The 15,090-nt window shown below is 37.3% G+C and overlaps 1 protein-coding gene across 9 annotated transcripts in view; it reads right to left on the bottom strand.

Moving 5' to 3' along the window:
- ptk2aa (protein tyrosine kinase 2aa) overlaps positions 1–9,195 on the bottom strand; it is a 78,380-nt gene extending 69,185 nt beyond the window's left edge. For 2 of the 9 annotated variants that reach the window (XM_056243911.1, XM_056243910.1), the window contains exon 1: positions 3,038–3,217. In XM_056243911.1, coding sequence (XP_056099886.1) covers positions 3,038–3,155 — 118 coding nt within the window. In that variant the 5' untranslated portion in view covers positions 3,156–3,217. Of the gene's footprint in view, positions 1–3,037; positions 3,221–9,100 lie in introns of those variants that run through there. The other 7 variants (XM_056243908.1, XM_056243909.1, XM_056243917.1 and 4 more) reach the window with 7 other exon arrangements.
- Positions 9,196–15,090: the final 5,895 nt, after the last annotated feature.

Genomic DNA, 15,090 nt, shown 5'->3' on the forward strand with positions numbered 1-15,090 from the left:
TTCTAGCATGATTTACCTTTTTTACTATGATTTACCATGTTTCTGGCATTATTTACCATGATTTACCACGTTGATAGCAATTATATGAAGCATAAGAACAATTGAAGTGATAAACTCTGACAAAATATGAATGTGTTATAATAGTAATTGTTATATAAGTGATTTTATAGTGTCTATATACAAAAAAAGACTATTAATAAGAAGAGTGGCCAGCAGAGGGCAGTAGAAGACCACTTATTGGCTCACTTTCATTTTCAACTACTTTGTTTCTCCAGTATTCTCCACTGAAGCAAACCATTTTTTTCATGTTAACTCCATAATGCATGCTTACACACACACACACACACACACACACACACACACACACACACACACACACACACACACACACACACACACACACACACACACACACACACACACACACACACACACACACACACACACACACACACATTTTTGGGATATGTTATTGTGAAAATCAGTTTTAATGGTATATGAGCATTTCACATATTTCTTTGCAATGTAATAATATAAAACTAATTAAAGAAAATGCTTTAAGCATTTGTTTGTTAGCCAATGCTGAAAGCTGATAAAAAAAGATTAAAAATGTCTAATGCTGCTGCTCCATCTAGTGGACAACAGTGCTATTACAGCCTACTTATACAATAGGCCATGTTTTTCATATAATTTAATCTACACACGCTCATTCTGATGTAGATAGAGACATTTGGAACTTCAGGAGCCAATGTGACTCAATTGTCACTTCAATAGACGATTTTTGACTAAATGTTATTGTAAATGTTAAAATAGTGAATTTATAAAGTCTAAATATTAATTATAGTTGAGTAGTGTGACAAAATGACTTTTTTTAAACAGCAGGGGGCAGTAAAATACCACTTATTGGCTGTTAGCCTTTTTCAAGCTGTTATAGCTGTTCTTGACCTTTTTTTAAGAAGCTATGAGCATTTATTGAAAAGATATTGGCTTTCGCTCAAGGCTACATATTGAAGTGACCCTATTATAGTCATCCAAATGAAGAAGTTATACATTTTCCTATAATTATTGTTCTAGAGAGTACAGAGCAATAGATGAATTTTGACAAAATGTGATTGTAAATGTTAAAATAATGATTTAATAAAGTCTAAATATCAATTATATATAAAAATATTAGAGAGTAGTATGATGAAATGACAGCAGGGGGCAGTAAAATACCACTTTTTGGCTGTTATAGCCATCCAAGCTGTTATAGCTGTTATAGCCATCCGATTTACACTCTATTATAGCCATCCAAATGAAGTAATTATACCTTTTCTGATAATTATTGATCTAGAGAGTCCAGATAATTGTACTGCACTGGTTTTAAACATTAAGATATGAAAATTATACGATCATAGATGGAAAAGACCATTTACAGCCAATACAGGCAATTTACCATAGTAAATGTATGGTTTTAAAGCTTTTCAACAGTTATAGCGCCACCTATTGTCCGATCTCCATGAAACTTTGCATGCTTCTTCACCATGGTATGACACATATGCTCATCAATTTTTGTGAAGTTCTGAGTTTTTATTTATGATTTATAGGCTTTTGAGTGTGTTTTGCCACGCCCCTTTTTATAAATGAACCTGTTATAATGAACCAAATGGCAAATTTCAACTTTTTTTCAATAATTATTGATCTAGAGAGTCCAGAGAATTGTCCTAGACTGGTCTGGTTCCAATCGGGCAAAAAACCAGGGACTAGTTTGCAAAAGTAGGTTTTTAACATATTCGTGAATATTTAATGAACGGTTTGATTGACAGCAATGGTTCTAGAGGCAAAGTTGTTCATCATGAGGAGATCTATCAAATGATATGCATTTTGTGGGGTTGTGTGCAACACCACGTGATTACAGAGCCGTAAAACTCGTTAGCGCCAACTAGTGGCCGATTTCTTTCAAAACTCTTACAGACCTCTTGGGCCATGAGTCGAACATGCCCATCGAGTTTCGTTACGATTGGCCTCCGTTAACCTCGTCTCAACTTCATTGGTCGATGGCGGCCATGTTTTTTGAGATACGCCAATGTCCTCTTACACATACATGGGGCCTTGGACCAAGACACTGCATACCAATTTTCAGGTCAATCGGACTAACGGTCAGCCCTTTATATGTTTTTTTCATGTTATAGCGCCACCTAGTGTTCGATCGTTGCGATTTTTTTACTGTGACCTCAGATTGAACTCATTCACATGTGTACCAAGTTTGGTGAAGCTATCTCATTTCCTTATCGAGTTATAGCCATTTTAGTAAAATAGGCTCCTCCCACAATGTTCATTTTGCGCCCCCTAGCGACCGAAAATCGAAATTTCAACTTTTTTTCAATAATTATTAACAGTCAGACTCCAAAGAACATTTCTGCACTGGTTTGGTTCCGATCGGACAAAAAACCAGGGACTAGTTCGCAAAAGTAGTTTTTTGACAAAATTCAAAATGGCGGAAAATCTATATTGGCGGAAATTAAATCGGAGATATACGTTTTTTTCGTCAGGTGACCAGCTTTCCAGTGATATAAGACACTTGAGTCTACGACTTACGGTCTAGGAGTTATGAGCAGTTTTGTGCAATTGGTTGCTATAGCGCCACCTATGGGCCAATCGGGCTCATAATTTGATAACCTCTCCTCGATTTTTGTACTACCTACTGGCCAAGTTTCAAGTCTCTAGCACTTACGGTTTGGTCTGCACGATGCGTTTTACGGCGGAAGAAAAATAATAATAATAATAATAATAATAAAAATCAGTACAAATACAATAGGTTTTCAGCACTTCGTGCTTGAACACCTAAAAATAAAAAAATTAATTAAAAAATAAAAAATTATTACATAGAATAAAAAAAGTAAAAAATAATAAAAAGATCAAAATAAACACTAATGCTTGTGTCAAAATGCTTTCAACTACCAAAACATGACACTTCAAACTCATCCGCACAACCCCCCCCCCGATGCACAAACACACTCCCGCATTAGACAGCATGAACAGACAGAGGTGTGTGTACCTGCGGCCCAGCACAAGGGGAAAGCACTGCAGCGTCTCTTCTCCATGTAAGCGTCAGACTGTCTGTCTGAGCCCGTGGAGAGGGTCAGCCAGCACCCGCCGCTCTCAAACACCCTCATGAGAACCTGTCCTGACACACACACACACACCGACACCGGCCTTCGACTGCAGATAATCCACCTTCAGACACACAGATCCTGTTCAGATCTATCCACTGAAGAAGCTCTCGACGGGAACACAAATCCTGCCCTGATACCTGGAGTCCTCAGTCCTCAGCAAGGAGACAGACGGAGTGTGTGTCAGTCCTCAGTGAGGAGACAGACGGAGTGTGTGTGTGGCTCGGCCTCACCGAGGAGAATGAGCCGATGAGTTCGGGAAGGCCAGTGCAAAGCTAGAGGGGGAGGAGCCACTGCAATCTAATTAATATGCAAATCCCACACTCATTTCCTTCAACAGAGGCTGTTTACCAAGTCAACCACGACTGCAAATCACTGCTGACCTGCATTGTCTTTGCTAGGGCATTTTTACTGCCTTGGTCCCCAAAACACCCATGTGTTTCTCCCAGCATGCTCTGCTTATTTTCTTTACACTATAAACCAAAGACTAGTGCGCTGCCATGCTGTTCACTGCAGATACACAGGCAGCTGGTTTTTAAGGGGCCGTTCACACTCTTATATTTGTATCATTAGTCTACTTGCACAGAGAGTTTTTATTGTAAAATAAATAAATAAATATAATAATTATTATTTGAAAATTGCATTTACACAAATAATGATTATTATTATTATTATAAATGCAAAGGTATTATTATTTTTGTACATATGCTTTATTATTATAATAAAAATAACTCTGGGAATAATGATATTATTAGTAGTAGTATTATTTATAAATACAATTATAATACACATTTATATTCAAATGTTCATTTTTATTATTATTAATAATTATATAGCACCTTTCTAAAACTCCAGGACCATTCAAATAAAAAGTGACAAATGTTGCTGTCATTTATTTTAATGTATAATATGCATACTGATATTTATAATATATATTTGTGATTAATGTAAAATTAACATTGATATTACTACTAATACTATTTGCTATTGAATAAAATAAAATATAATTATAAGCCACGTTTATATGCGTCCCAGGACAGTTTGCTCGCCGAGAAGAGAAGAGAAGAGAAGAGAAGAGAAGAGAAGAGAAGAGAAGAGAAGAGAAGAGAAGAGAAGAGAAGAGAAGAGAAGAGAAGAGAAGAGAAGAGAAGAGAAGAGAAGAGAAGTGAGAGCGTGTGTGTGTGAACGTGTGTGTGTGTGTGTGTGTGTGTGTGTGTGTGTGAGAGTGTGTGCGTGTGTGTGTGTGAGAGCGTGTGTGTGTGTGTGTGTGTGAGCGTGCGTGTGTGTGTGTGTGTGTGAGAGCGTGTGTGTGTGTGTGTGTGTGTGCGCACAGCTCTGAGTTTTAAGCCAATCATAGGCTTAATCAGCAGGAGATCCTGCAAAGCTCTCGTCCACTCAGGACCCACAGACGGACCCCAAACAGCCTCTCGTCCCGAACCCCCGAGTCCGAGACTGTCCTGGGCAAGAACAGGAGACCTCGGAGGATCTGCAGGAACAGGAAATACCAGGACGATCCCATACACACTCCAAAACACACTTACAGCGACAAAACACACACGCTGGCTGGAGAGAAACGAGACCATTCTCATCGGAAAACAAGTTAACCTCCTATTCCTCTATTTCTGGAGTGCCTACAACATGATCATATAAAAAAAAGGGCATGAATAAGCAAAATTATAATATATTTATGATTATATTAAAATTCATATAAAGTATAATTCAAATAATTAAAAAAAATCGATATAATATAATATTTAGGCTAATCAATCAATCAAATCAATCATCTGTTATGATTCTCATTTGAAAACCTTTCTACTCTTACTAGTTGTGTAGTTTGTTCACTAATATAGTATGTGTAACTATAAACCTCTCTAAAGTCCAAATGTGCAGTATTTACAAAGCACACTTCATACTATATCCCACAATGCATTGCTAGGACTTTACCAACTTCCATTGTGTGAATGAACCCAATCACATATCTCAGCCATAATCCTGTTTAAACCATTATTTAACCAGACTGCCTATTTAATAACCTGACTCCGGTTTTCTTAAAAACATTTGAACATTTTCAGACATTTCTAAACAAAACTACATTAAAAAGGCAAAAGTTTTTTATTCAAAGATGACGACCGGATGACACTTGCCTGTGTGTCCTTCAAAAAGACGCACGGGTGGTTAAATGACCCAGCACTAACCGTGACACGACACACACACTCTGCTGGTCGTTCATGCGGGCGCTAACGTGTGTGTGGATCTACACCCCCTCTTTAAAACCCCAAACACAGAGAGAGTGAGACAAAGAGGCTGCTGGGAAGGGAGGGCTGCAGTTTTCTTCCTATACAAACGCTTCACATCCGGCCCGCCGATCCTGACAAAAGCCTTTACAGAGCGGGCCTGAGCACCGACACACACTCCTCTCGGACACACACTCCTCTCGGACACACACTCCACTCACGCATGAATGAACACAGCGCACAGACGTGTGTGTGTGTGTGTGTGTGTGTGTGTGTGTGTGTGTGTGTGTGTGTGTGTGTGTGAGAGTGTGTGTGTGTGTGTGTGTGTGTGTGTGTGAGAGTGAGAGTGAGAGTGAGTGTGAGTGTGTGTGTGTGTGTGCGTGTGTGTGTGTGTGATGCACCGTATGGGACAGAGGAGGGGATCGGGACAAAAGCACACGAGTGTTTCCTTTGTGAAAATCCCCCGAGATCAAGACAATATATTATCAAGAGACACTGCAAAACATCAGAGTACAGATTACATATCTAATCGATATATACTGTATATATAATATTATAATAATTAATGTATATAAAATGTAGTAATAAACACATAAATAAAATCATAATACATATGTTATATTAATTAAATAAAACAGAATAATATTATATTAAAAAAATACAATTTAAACACTAAATACTAATATATGTTATACACATTTTTTGAATAATATAAAAAAGTCATAATGTATTTTATATTAAACAATAGTTTACATAAAATTAAAAAAATAAAATCTAAATAATAAAATGACATTCTATTTATATTAATATATATTTTATATAAAATATAATATATAAAATCTAAAAATAGAAAAAAGATTAAATTATATATATATATATATATATATATATATATATACACAATAATAAAAAATAGAAAACATTGAAGTAATCATGTATTTTATATTAATATATAATTTACATAACATTTAAAAATTAAAATCTAAATAATAAAAATTATATTTATATTAATTTGTAATGTCTATAAAATATAATATATAACATCTATAAATAGAAAATAGTAAAATTATAATTGTATATATATATAATCATATATTTAATTACATAAAATAGGATTAAATAAAAAAATGTATATAAACAAATAATACTATTTAAATATTTTATATAAAAATATATATAAAAGTAAAAAAAATTATAAAAATGAGTAAAGTCACTTTAAAGTAAATTATATATATATATATATATATATAGCCTATATATGTGTGTGTGTGTGTAAAAAAATAAAAAAAATTACACTTTTCATAAAATAAATAAACCAGTAGTGTGTAAACAGTAGAAACACTAGTATTGCGTTTCCAACACAGACAGCGGACGCAGTAAAGCACATCTGTGGAGTAATTAAACCGCGTGTTCATGAGCGGGGAACATCTGCATCTTCAGTCTGACTCCTGCTGGTGAATCAGCTGCTGTACGAACACCATCAGTGACGCACAACACAACACTGACATGCGGAGCAAACGCCCCCCTCGCCTCAGCGAACATCACTCGCTCACTCTGCACGCTCTCACCTCGCGGTTCTGTGCTGGATCCATCCTTTCTGGCCGACTTTCACAACTCTGTATTACAGCACTATTGATCGCTTATGATTAATCGCTTGTGCTGAAGTATTCATAACGTCTGCTAAATTAATAAATGCTCAACTCTGACATCAGAAAATATGCAGAATTGATTTTCTACACACATAACATCTCAAGCCAGACCTCTTAATTAAACGAGGAACTCATATTAAACACATTCTGCTTCACGCATTAAAGGTGCAGTGTGTGATTTTTAGCGGCATCTAGTGGTGAGGATGCGAATCGCAACCAACAGAAGTTACGGTGGCCGACAGGAAGTGATGTCGTCGTCTGAGACAGCAGAGAGGAGCCAGTTAATCTTTCCTTAATTATTCAGTAAAGCGATATGTTATTGCGAATATTATTGTTACCTGTTCATCATTGTGTCAGTGAAGAACAACACAGTGACGAAACCCGTTTGTCCGTTCAGGGCCACCGTAGAAACATGTCAATGTAAGCGGACCCGCGGTGTGTGTAGATAATGGCTCATTCTAAGGTTATAAAAACATTACGGTTCATTATGCAAGGTCTTATACACCACTGAAGACATAGTTATGTATATAATATTGCATTTCTGTCAACAAGATCCTCTTAAATATCACACACTGCACCTTTAACTCAATTATGGCCCCTTATATTAAACACGTTCTGCTTCATGCATTAATTATATTCCAAATCCAGTGTTCCCGCAGTGAAACACTGTCAGTGACGAGCATGTGAATCTGCCGACGGCAGGACAGTGGAGAAGTGAAGAGCGCACAGATGAATATTAATGTCTGAGACGCTGTCAGCACAAGCGTTAGTGACTCATCGGGTCATTTCCTCTCGTTACCACGTCAAACCAACCTCAGCGAGACCCCAAACTAATGAATCCAAACCTCAGCGAGACCCCAAACTAATGAATCCAAACCTCAGCGCCCCAACAAATATGAACACACACAAATATGTGCAAAAAAAAAAAAAAAAACGAATAAAAAAGGACCAAAACAAAGAGTATGTTTCGATTTTTTTACATTTAAAAAGTACGCCACTTACAAAATACTTAGGGTGTATATACATAGCAAACAAACTGATTTTTCATGCTTAATTCCCAGTGGAGTGAAAAAATAAACATTATTAAATTTTGCATGAAAAAAGTTAGGCTAAGTTGCATTAAATTTTGCTTATCAAGTGAAAGCAACATGTTTTAAGGATGTAAAGTTTGATATAATGCGAAATTGCCAAAAAAATACTGATGGGTAACACTTCACATTTAACAAAGAATTAAAAATGAGCAATATATTTTGCAGAATTTATTTGCACACACATATATATGTATATATATTCTTTTAATACATCATTTATATAAAATATACCATATAAATAAAATATAAGAACTATATATTTTTTTTTTAAATATAATATAAAAAATTTAATTATAATTTTATATTAATTTGAATACAATATATAATAACATAATTTTAATAAAATAAAATAAAATTGTAGTGTGCAGTAAACTAGTATTCCTTTAGCCATGACTCATCGGGTCATTTCCTCTCGTTACCACGTCAAACGAACCTCAGCGAGACCCCAAACTAATGAATCCAAACCTCAGCGCCCCAACAAATATGAACACACACACAAATATGTGCAAATAGACACATAAACATTTAACAATGAGAAATACATTCTTTAGCATTTATTAATCAAGGTTAATGTTCGTTTGTTCACAGTGCATTGACTAATGTTAACACACAACTTTTGATTTCAAAATGTATTATATGTTGACATTAACATTAACTAAGATTAATAAATGCTGTATTCATGTTAACTAATGATAACAAATGAAGCCTCATTGTAAGGGGTTACCAGAAAATTATTGTTTGCACTGAACGGCACAAATTTTATTGTCACAGGGACAAAAAAAGCCATTATTGATAGTCTTTTTTTTTGTTTTTACTCTTCTGACTCAATGAACCACATTGAGGTCAACGCCCTCGTCTCCTCCTCTGAAGACACATGTAGACTTCACACATCTCAGAGATTTAGTCTGCGTTGCTTGACTTGAAATAAAACGTAGAGAGAAAGAGAGAGAGAGAGATTATGGTAATTCACTCACCTGTGTAAAATGAAATTCTGGAAATGTCTGTGGAAAGAAAGAGAAAGAGAAGGAAGATCAGGCCAGGTCACATGTATTTTGTCATCTCAGCACATTGAGCAGAGCTTGTGGTTTAATAGGTCATCTGTAATCTCTGGGGACGGAGAACCGTGATCCACAGCGCCACCTGTCTGTGGCGACGAGCACTGCTTATCTGGGACAAACCCACAGCCAAGACCCCCAGCAAAACCAGTCCAGCACGTGTTCAACAGACGAGGAGACGACGTCTAGAAGTGCTCAGCTTTCTGTATCAACTCATCTCAGATGTTTCCATTAAAGATCCTCAGTCAGGAGAGATAAAAACGAGAGGTGTGGAGCAGCTCGGATCATTTGAGGAGTTTATACTCAGACTTTTGATTGTAGACTTGGTTTGGTGTCTTGACAAATCATTAAGATCTCTTGTGAAACTCTAGAGGAGTCAAATGTGAGATTAAAGCTCAGGAGAAACACTCGAGAAGCAGGAGACTTCTCACTGCGATTAAAGAGATCGGTTTCAAGACAAGCACGTCTAAAAGAGCTGAGGACGCGTTTGATGAACGTCGAGGACACAGGCGAGACATCTGAACCTGGACTCGGCGCTGGGACTGAAGCGAGACACACGAGCCGGAAGGAAACCACACATTTATTGGAGTTCAGTTACAAGGAAAAGCTTTATCAACTGTCAGCCACACGAACAAATCAATAAGCAGAGAGATGATTCACCATCTCCTGAACTCTCTCTGTGTGTGTGTGTGTGTGTGTGTGTGTGTGTGTGTGTGTGTGTGTGTGTGTGTGTGTGTGTGGTGGGCGGTTTAAAGATATTGCATCCAGATGACTAGTTTCTCATAAACACTGAGTAATCAACTCAATATGTTTTTGGTAATTCTGATTGTGAGTTAAAGGTTCAGCTTCAGCGCTGCAATGATTCACATCGTCAACAAATGCATCAGAAACGTTGCATTTCAACCTTTGCATGACCCTGAAGGCCACACAACACATATTACAAAGCAAAAAAACGATGCCTTTCTGCATTTATTGTATATGTATTCATGTTTTTATATAAAGCTAAAATTGGACTGGATAAGACCCACCCTCTTTATTAATTCTTCATCAAATATGCACATCTATTTTAAACTGATGCAAGGAGGATCAAAAGCATTAATGCAATATTTTGAGAAAAATAATAATATCAATATGACTCCATCAGCAGCACGGTGTTATTTTTCTGCATTTATTTCCCCTAAAAGAAATAATGATGAATGAATGAGCAGGAAAGCTGTATAGCGGCTTCATCAAAACTGGGTCATTTCTTTCCAGAGCGCTACACAAGACAAGTGTTTGTTTGTCCACACAAACCGTTTACATCTGTCAGAGACGCACGCAAACACAACCACACACACACACAACCACACACACACACAAAACTAACACACAAACACAACCACACACACACAAAACTAACACACACACACAACCACACACACAAACACAAAACTAACACACAAACACAACCACACACATACAAAACTAACACACACACACACACACACACACACACAAACAACACATACAAAACACTAACACATGTGCACTGACTCGTGTGACTGGACAGACCTGACACACACACACACACTCACACACAAACACACACACACTCTCTCTCTCTCTTAGTTGATAACCGTTTACATCTGTCAGAGACGCACGCAACACAACCACACACACACAAAACTAACACACACACACATACAAAACTAACACATGTGCACTGACTCGTGTGACTGGACAGACCTGACACACACACACCACACACACACTCTCTCTCTCTCTCTTAGTTGATAACCGTTTACATCTGTCAGAGACGCACGCAAACACAACCACACACACACACACAAAACTAACACACACACAACCACACACACACAAAACTAACACACACACACACACACACACACACAAAACTAACACACACACACACAAACAAAACTAACACATGTGCACTGACTCGTGTGACTGGACAGACCCGACACACACACACTCACACACAAACACACACACACACACACTCACTCTCTCTCTCTCTCAGTTGATAACCGTTTACATCTGTCAGAGACGCATGCAAACACAACCACACACATACAACCACAAACATACAAAACTAACACATGTGCACTGACTCGTGTGAGTCAGTGCACACACACACACACACACAGAGATCACAAGAGCGGAAAGAAACCGCAACATCAATCACAGAGCAAACAAAAGTACAACTACACAGACTTACTTAGACACACATTTACATCTGTTCAAACTCAACTTATCAGATATTAGTACATGTTCATTTTCAAATAAACCTCATGTATCGCGAATGATTGGAATTGAGTGATATATTGCATATTTATTAATATTTTATTATTACATATAATGTATATAGTCATATTTTAAATAATTTTTACTTATGCATTTAACATGTATATAAAATAAAAATATACATATTAATAAAAATATACAATACAATTTTTAGATAATTACCCAACTGTTTTATTTCAGAGTAAATACAAAAATACATACAGTTTCAAAAATACACACATTATTTGCATTATTATTATTGTATTTTTAATGAATAAATAAATAAAATCATCAACTTTCCCTTAGGTAATCCCGGTAAATAAGCCCAACCAGTTTTCCTCTTTATGACGGATTAATCAGACACTTTTAGATCCATTTCCCACTACACGAGTCAGAGAATCCCGTACACTACTGTCTACCCTCACTTACACTCATTCGTCACACACTCTCAGTGTAAAGTTGTCGTCCCGACGCTGTTGATAAAGAGTGTGAATGAGGTGAACAGATGGAGGGAACAGAGAGGCGGGCATCAGCTGTACGAGTATGAGATCGGGTCACGGCACCAGATCCACAGATGTGCTCCTCGAACATCTCCCATAAACCCTGGCAGCAATAACTCCACCATTATGGAGTTTCTTTGATGTGGAACGAACTATAACAACCAAGAACAGGCTTCTGCGCTCCTTTATGAGCTCTGACATCGGACCCTAAATGGATGACAGACGCATCTACGGAAATGCCAAACCACATGTGGATTCCCTCGTGCCCTTTCTCTGCGGCTCTCAGCGGACACAATTATACACACACTCCAAATAATCAATACTGTTAGTGGATAATCAAATCTACATGTGAATGGCATGGCGTAGCCGCTCTATTGACCATGTGTCCAGATTAAAGGATCAGTGTGATTTTAACACACTTCAGTCACACTTCATAATACGTTGGTCAGACAGCCGGCAATTTTTAATAGATAGTTCACACTTTCATATGCACCAGTTTTGATGCCGTCGGCTCCATATGTCACACGTTACGGACCGGGACCCAATGCAAAGGTCAACTTAATGCAGACGTGCAAGGCTACGCAAACCCAAACACCTGCTTATCAAGCTGTTAGCCTTTCAGCTCGGCTGGCTCTGCGAGGATGGAGTGAAACCCTGAACACAAATGGCTCTGTGTTTCAGCGCACAACCGATCCGACCACAGCGTTATCACAGTCACTCAGAACTGATACGGATCAGACTTCATTAAACGATGCTTGTTCACTGCAAAATGCTTGGCCGAAAACGGCACCAAAAAGAGTCAGGTCTTGTTCTGATTATTAGTATCTGATTTGAACATAAACTATAATTCATAAGGCTGGGGGTCAGTTTGCAGAAATTAATACTTTATTTAGGGATGCACCGATATGAACATTTTGCCCGAGGATACCCAATAATCTAACATATTATATAGACTCATTACATGCAAAGTGAGATATTTCAAGCCTTTATTTGTTATAATTTTGATGATTATGGCTAGAGCTTATGAAAACCCCAAATTCAAAATTAGAATATTGTGAAAAGATTTTCATAAGCTGTAAGCCATAATCATCAAAATTATAACAAATAAAGGCTTGAAATATCTCACTTTGCATGTAATGAGTCTATATAATATATTAGTTTCACCTTTTAAGTTGAATTACTGAAATAAATTAACTTTTGCACAATATTAAAAATTTTCCAGTTTCACCTGTATATTGCAGACTGCAAACTTTTGAATGGCAGTGTACATAATATTGCAGATATCAGCAGAATAAAACAGCTTTTCTAGGTCAAAAACATTAAAGAGATTAATCAAAAGTACAATTCACTTATAAGCGGAAAACTTAAAAAACTAGAAAAAGCACCTGGCTAATAAACATGAGATCCTGCGTTCACATCTCAGCAGTGCCTTAGTAAACTGCACTTACCCTTGAGGATCTATAAATAACAGCGAACCATCTGTACGCTCACGTAGAGGAACGCCCCAGCTGTGATTTATTTACCTTCGAGCCCGCCGACGCAGCGAGAGCTTCAGCTATACGACACACCACGACACATCATTAACCGAACAGACAAGATGATGGAGCGAATGAAGGATTTCATCCACGCAAACGTGAAAATACCCCTCTCTGTACTGTATCAGAGCACGTGTGCGGACCACAGACACATATCAGTGTCATATCAGTTCACATGCACAACAATACACAGTATATAACAATATATATCGTGTCACAATGTGAAACTGTTGCTGGTATAAGACTGTGAAACACGTAATTACAAAGACTACAAACCCCAAAGGCGCACATTATCTCTCAATGAATGAAGCTAACTTTACTGAAGCTAACTTTACTGAAGCTAACTTTACTGAAGCTAACTTTACTGAAGCTAACTTTACTGAAGCTAACTTTACTGAAGCTAACTTTACTGATGCTAACTTTACTGAAGCTAACTTTACTGAAGCTAACTTTACTTAGCTGAAGCTAACTTTACTGAAGCTAACTTTACTGAAGCTAACTTTACTGAAGCTAACTTTATTGAAGCTAACTTTACTGAAGCTAACTTTACTGAAGCTAACTTTACTGAAGCTAACTTTACTGATGCTAACTTTACTGATGCTAACTTTACTGAAGCTAACTTTACTGATGCTAACTTTACTGAAGCTAACTTTACTGAAGCTAACTTTACTGAAGCTAACTTTACTGATGCTAACTTTACTGAAGCTAACTTTACTGAAGCTAACTTTACTGAAGCTAACTTTACTGAAGCTAACTTTGACCATTACAACGTATTCAATAAACCAAACTCCAGAGTTACTCATCTTACGAATTATTAGCGAAGGAATTATTTGACCCCGCAAAGAGATAACAAGTGAATTCAGAGCCTACCTCATGTTGCACGTTTGCACTTTTTGAGAAAAACAATGGCACAATAAAAAAAGATTTTTCAGGTCTATGTCCAATTAAATCCCTCACCTGTTTCTAGTAATAGGGTTTTAAAATACATTTTTGCCTGTAATTTAACTAGGTGTACTAAAATGTGATAAAAATATCGTGATATGAATTTTTGCTCATATCGCCCACCCCTACCTCGAGTCATCTTTGACAATAACCTCTCCTTTTGAACACCACATAATACAAATCACCAGAACTGCCAGAACCTCCACTGGCTCCGGTCCCACAACGAGTTCAATTCAAAATCCTCCTCTCACACACATAACCAGGCCCTTCTTACCTCAGTGACCTGCTCCACCGCCACAACCCACAACCCAACCGCTCTATCTGATGCCAACCTCCTGACTCTACCTCCCAGGACCAGGCACCGAACCTGGGGTGACAGAGCCCTTCTCTGTTGCTGCCCCTCCCTCTGGAACTCTCTCCCCAAACAAATCCGTGACTGCAACATTCAAATCACTGATAAAATTCACCTTTTTAAAAGGCTTTTAATGTTTAGCTTAGTTCAGTGTGTTTTTTAGTGCATTTGTTGATATTGTTCCTGCTGCTTTTGTGATTTTTCTTTTTTCTTTTTTCTATGTAAAGTGTCTTCTGAGTACTCAGAAGAAAGCGCTTTTTATTATTAATGTTATATCAAATTTAGCATTTTAATCAA

Source organism: Rhinichthys klamathensis, unplaced genomic scaffold (genome assembly GCF_029890125.1).
Source record: "Rhinichthys klamathensis goyatoka isolate OS25496 unplaced genomic scaffold, OSU_Roscu_1.1 h1tg000868l_1, whole genome shotgun sequence".
Taxonomy (NCBI): domain Eukaryota; kingdom Metazoa; phylum Chordata; class Actinopteri; order Cypriniformes; family Leuciscidae; genus Rhinichthys; species Rhinichthys klamathensis.